This window comes from Rhea americana, unplaced genomic scaffold (genome assembly GCF_003343005.1).
Source record: "Rhea americana isolate MKP2758 unplaced genomic scaffold, rheAme1 scaffold_43, whole genome shotgun sequence".
In the NCBI taxonomy this organism is placed as follows: domain Eukaryota; kingdom Metazoa; phylum Chordata; class Aves; order Rheiformes; family Rheidae; genus Rhea; species Rhea americana.
The window spans coordinates 5,451,570-5,457,569 of NW_028186568.1; the positions used below are offsets into that span (position 1 = coordinate 5,451,570).

Consider the following 6,000-nt stretch of genomic DNA (forward strand, 5'->3'; position numbering starts at 1 on the left):
AGAAGCTGTCTGGTCTTACAGCATGTGAATGACATGTAGCCCTTCTGKCAGAGCAAGATGAGTAAATATGGGCAAGTTGGTGAAAAGCTGTGGTTTTGGGGGAGGGTGGAGTTTAACATTGATCCTTAAGGGCAAAAAAGCACCTCTGAGCCAAACTCAGAGCATTGGGGGTACTTACTCATGTATAGTTATATTAATAGAATAGCACTGCTTGAATGTAGCCAGTAATGCAGCCCTWTCTACAGTAGCCAGTAAAAACTCAAACTTATAGTTCTCTTTGTTTCCTCCCTTTTCTTTGCAGCTATTAATCAGGAGTCACTGTCTGTGGTGCAGGTCACGCTAATAAAGATGAGAGGCCAAAGTGTGGAATCCCTTCATCAGGTAAGGAGAGATGTTTGGCAGGAGGGTTTGTGTGTGGACATTTAACCAGCTTCTAGTGTAATAGAGACAGCTGTAAATCAGGTGAACTTGGTTGGTCTGGATTTAACTGATTTGAATAGCGTAACTGAAAACAGCTGTTTGCCAGCTATTCCTAKCAGGGATAGGATGACAGCAGCATTTGGGTCCAGAATAGTATGAAGAGGTTTGGAGTGATCAACGTGGAAATCTTGCAAGCCAGTTATTATATCCCTTAGGCTTCCAGAGAGGAAATGATGAGTAAGCCACTTATACATTTTCAGTGCAACATAGAGCCAAGACCATCCATGCAGTCTGGATGTGGGTTCCAAAGTTGATTGTTTTCCTGCCCCTGAAGCTGGAAGCAGCTCACATCTGAGCAAAACTAGACCCTCAAGTTCTAATTACTATCATTTGTATGATTATACTATGTGTGCTGGACYCTTTGTTGTCAACATCTTTTTATCAAACCCGTGAGAAAAGGCAACTATGTATGGTAAAATATGTTATATTATAGGTTGTGTTGTGGAAAAACATTATTTGCCTTTTTTTAAAGGCGAGACATTATTACTTTTCAAAGTTGAGCTGCACTGACAGGGGCAGAAAGATTTAAAAATGTCTCCACTGTTTCTTCTGTCACTGAATCCAAATCAGCCTTATCTGCTCAAAGAATTTAAAAATCTGTTCTTCCTTTTCCCCTTTACTCCCACTTCTTTTCTGATCAAGGACTTGAGTCATTCCTTAGGGTATTTTTTTTTCCTTCTCTTTTCATGCCTCCTACTGGACACAATCAAGAATGATAAGGAATTTTCACTTAGCACTTAACAGACTATTTTGGCTTGTAATTGCTGGTTTATTCTTTTCCAAAGATGAAGACTGTGCAATACAAACTCTGAACTTATTTCTGTATTTCRGTGGAAGGACTGAAGTGTGCAAGGCAGAGAGCAAGCATCTTGCTTTTAAAGTGTGTGTTTTAAGTTGTAACTAAACAGTGCAGGATTCTGTTTCTTACCATTGGCCAGTATTGGTGTATGTCTGTTCCGAAGTGCACAGTTAGCCAACACAGAGTTTCATCAGAGTGTTTTTTTTTTTAATTCCCATCCAGTGTGCAAGAGTAGTGGGTCTGGGAGGCAGTTTTCTATATTACTTACATAAGTATTTTGGTTTAAATGTCATGTTATTGAAATCAGCCTTAAAACTAGCATTTAAAGCTAATTGTCAAGAGGCAGAACAAGAAAAACTAGCTGGGACATTGGAAATTTATCAGATAGYTAGTAATTCCTCCATAAAGGATAATTCACTACACCTTGTGTAGAACAACGCCTGCATCTGAGAATTACTGTTGGTTCATTGCTTCTGTTTTCTTCATTTCTGAATAGTGTTATGTAGATGGAACTGTATGTGGCACTTAGTGAATTTTGGATACCTTAATCTGTTCATTTGCATAGTTGCTTTCTGAACTTCTTTCAGCTCATGAGACTTTAATTAACCCATATAGTGTGTTAAAGCACTTGGGATATTTTTTTGTGTTTTAATGTATACATTGCCCATGGGTGCAGCTGACTGCRTAATTCTGCCAAGAAGCATCAGTTCATTAGATGTTACTTCTGTCAGTGTTTAGTCCAATGTATTGGACACTGAGGATACAGTGTACAAAGATCAGGATCTGGCTCAACATGCAAAGGCAGCTGAGTGCACTTGAGTTCACAGCTTCTTTGTTAAGCCAGTATCTTTCAGAAAGCCAAGACGATGATTTGAAGGAATAGAGGAACAGTTTTGGAAAGATTAAGCATGCACAGCCAGCGTCCTTAGGCTGTGTCTGAGCTCATAATTCTTATTTGTGTGTCTCGTACTAAACTGGCAGGTCAGACCGCCCAAAGGCAGGAGCTGCACAGACCAGCACAGCCAGAGTTTGGATGATATCCGCCTTTACAAGCACCAGCATCCACCACTAAGTGCCTCACTGTCTTCAGACACATCTCACAGCTACACATTCGGCTGCACCCTGGAGGATAAGCTGGCTATCTATGGCTGTGTTTATTCCACAGCGGACTGCAAAACCAAGTCTGCTCTTTATGGGAAGCGATCCATGAACTGCCTCTCCTTGGATCTTCTGGGAGAGGACCAGCTCCCAGAGGAATTTGTAGTGTAATGAGATTGGAGCTCTTCCACATCAGGGAACAGCTCATCATGGAAACAGAAGTGATTATATATACCTCATTAACACATGTGATGTCAATCTGGTTCTTGCAGGAGATTGTTAACAGCTTTGTTACTCAGCTCCATAATCAGTAAGTGACATCACTTTTGCAGACCTGACTACAGGGCAATTAACTGGAGTGTAGCACTTAATTTGGCATTTGAAGCATCTGTTTAGAAGAAAATGGAAGTAGCCTGTACCATTAGAAGTGACATAACTGATATAAAACCCTCAAATAGTGGACCAGAACTGGTACTGAGTTGTTAAAAAAAAAAACAAATCAAAAAAAAAAATCAAAAAAATATGTCAATGGATTTATCAGAAAGAAATTAAACAGTCCATGTCAGTTTAGCTTTCTGCCTTTCTCTTATGATCCATTTATGTTAATGCTAGTACACAAATAGACTCGCTGCCTTGAGTTTGTGCTGCCAATGCTGCCAACAGGTGTCAGGCCAGGATATACCCCGAGAATATTGGGAGGTATGTGTATGGAAAAGTCCAGCCTGTTCTYTTTGTAATGAATAGAAGTCGCCTGTTTGCTTTACTTGGCACAAGATCTGCTCTGATGTGAGTTTATTTCTARGTGTTTTTGTTTTGTTTTAAGCATTTGGCCAAATATAGTGTGGTTATCTGTTTTCTGTTTTTCTTCCTCCCCCCCCTTTTTTTTAATGCAAGAAATAGAACTGTCGTCTCTATAGTACTGCCATGATTAGATTGGTAGGTACATTCTTATAGCCTAGAGGAGACGAGAGAGAGAAGAAAACAAGCGACTTGTCTTCTATTCTCTCAGAAGCAGCCAAGATGACAATGCTAATTGACTGGCTCTTGAAAATGGGAGTGTGACTGGAAAACTTGTCCAAGCATGATCACCCCTTATTTTGAATCATACTTTTTAGGTTGTACTTTATTTTTAATAAATCTATTCCTCAGAATTTTTGTCCTTTGCTTAGGAGGCAAGTACAGGCTGGAAAAAGTCACTTTGGAAGGACAAATCAGGTAGTTATTAGTGACTTTGTCCAATTTAGTCCTGGATAGTGTGTGTGTAAGTGTGGGTGAATGATGCTGTAGGGCCCATGATGGTGGAAGTGTAGTGGGGTTGTGTRTCTAGCCAGGAGAACATGCATGGTGATTTTGAGTCCTATGGGGCTTGCTATGTTGGCTCTCACTGATACAATCATCATTATTGTGCTGTTTAATTAAAGCATTTTATTTKATGCAAAAAACATCTTGTCACCTTCTAAAGGAATAAGAAAGGAATATTTATTTGATTTTTTTTGTTCCCTATCTCCCCGTCGTCTTCTCCCTCCTTCTGCATGTTGATTCCCAGCATTTTTTTCCATTATTCCAAGCAAAGCTAAAAATGCCTTTACAAAATACTGAAGATGTTTTTTCCTGTATCCAAAATAAACTCTCCTAAATGGACTCTAAAGGGTTAGAGAGCATCTGTCTGCTCATGAACAAGATAGTCTAGCCTCCTGCTACCTGGGGCCTGTTTGGCAGTAGGCTATGGAAAGGGGCATATCCAAGACCCAGGAGGCTGGTAGCTGTGCTGCAGGAAGCAATCTTGTTCTTCCACAGAATAAAACCAGCTGTAGCACTGGATAGATAGGTCTTACTCTGGTGGTGCTCATTTTTTAATGAAAAAGCAGGGAATTTTGATGTGACAGCTCTGCTTACCTGTTGCTCTCCCACACATGCTGATTTACGTATAATTACTCATGGTTCTGTCAAAAGTCATTTACTAGGGGGGAAAAAAAGGCTTATAGTGGGTATAGCTGTTTAGAAAGCTGTCATAAAACATGAGACATGCTCGCAACCATTCGTGCTTGTTTTCTCAAAGGCAATCATATTCATACCTACTTCAGCCTAACCAGCTTACCTGAAAAGTTTGTTGACATTAATCAGCTTTGTGTTTTCTTTTTAGTGTTACCAAGCATTAAATGGAATTGGTGAGAATGAGCATGTGTTGGAACTCTGGGTATTTCTATTTCTGCTAAGATGACATAAAAACAGTATTTCTATGTACACTTGAACTCCTGTTCCCACTGTTTTAAAATGCTGTAATGTTAATGTTGCTGGTTTACAAAATATACCAATGCCTAAAAACCAATGTAGTTGGTTCTTGCATGTGCATTCATTGCTTTTGATGCCTATATACTTGGAGGGGGAGGGGGGTGTATTTATTCATGGCTTGTGTGAAAGCTCTCCAAGTTTGACTGTCTTTCATTTGTCTACACAGCTCCCTCCAGTACTATAAATTACATATGTATATGAAGGGGAGACTGGACACTTTTTTGTGTGTAGACKGAAAATGAATTAATATCTTACAAGCACTGTGAATATCTATTATGCAAATTTTTGTATGAAAAAAAAATGTTCCTGGTAGTAATAGATTTTGTTGTCTTCAAACTTAAATTGCTTATTATTTTGGTTTTGATTAGTTTGGTAGAGGATAACATAAACATTTATCARCTGATGTTAGAAACTAGCTGCCAGTATTTGTACATATTTGTAATATACTCATGGTATAATCACTCTATTTTAATGGTAAACATTCCTCCTTTCCATGAAAGGAATTTCTTGTTTAAAATAAAGTATAATTAATTATGTATACACCTGCAATAAAGTATGGATAGAAAAASGTAATTGTGTCAATTTTTTTCAGGKGGTTGATGTCAGTGACATCTTTCACTAGAGATATATAGGTTGTGGAAATAAATCTGAGCTCACATATGTTACAATCTAGTAGCAGATTTGGAGTCAAACTATAAGCGCTGTAGGCAGTGGAACAACTCCTTTTTCTCCTTGTGAGTCTCTGTCATGCATTAAAGACCCAGTCCAGCTGGTTGGAGTCAGCAGGAGTGCTAATGGGAGCTGAATCTAAATAAAGTTAGGCTGCTGTGGGGAAAGACAGACACACTTGGGGTTAGTCAAGAAAACAGTATTTGGGCAACTCTGCATGGTATGGAGAGAACCTGGCAGTATCCTCCTTGGGGCTGCATCTGAGGCTGGGCACACTACCCTGTGCTTCAAAATGCTGCTGAACTGTCACCCACATACTGTCTAACATGCTGGCCTAGTATCTGGCACACACAAAAGAAAAAAAAATTTTTTCAGAATATAAACATATTTTCATTTTTTTCCAAGTTACACAGCTTGTATTTTCTCAGTGGACAAATCTCTGAAAGAACGCCATAGTAAATCACCTGCATCTCTTTGGAGTAGCTTGTTGACTGGGATTCCTTCATAAGTTCATTTTCCTTTTTTTCTATGTTATGGACTACTAAAGCTAGTATTCAAAGGAAAGATAGATTAATTTTTAAAAAAATGTACTTCAGTGTTTTATTGTTGCCCTTAATCTTTTGACCTCACCTCTTCCCCCCATAATTTGCATTTTTCTCTAG

General features: G+C 38.9%; 1 protein-coding gene across 3 annotated transcripts in view; it reads left to right on the top strand.

Annotated features, from left to right (window-relative positions):
- The window catches only part of FRMD1 (FERM domain containing 1), a 47,896-nt gene extending 42,659 nt beyond the window's left edge, over nt 1–5,237 (top strand). For all 3 annotated transcript variants that reach the window (XM_085315537.1, XM_085315538.1, XM_085315539.1), the window contains 2 exons: nt 302–381; nt 2,261–5,237. In XM_085315537.1, coding sequence (XP_085171663.1) covers nt 302–381; nt 2,261–2,548 — 368 coding nt within the window. In that variant the 3' untranslated portion in view covers nt 2,549–5,237. The remainder of the gene's footprint in view (nt 1–301; nt 382–2,260) is intronic.
- Nucleotides 5,238–6,000: the final 763 nt, after the last annotated feature.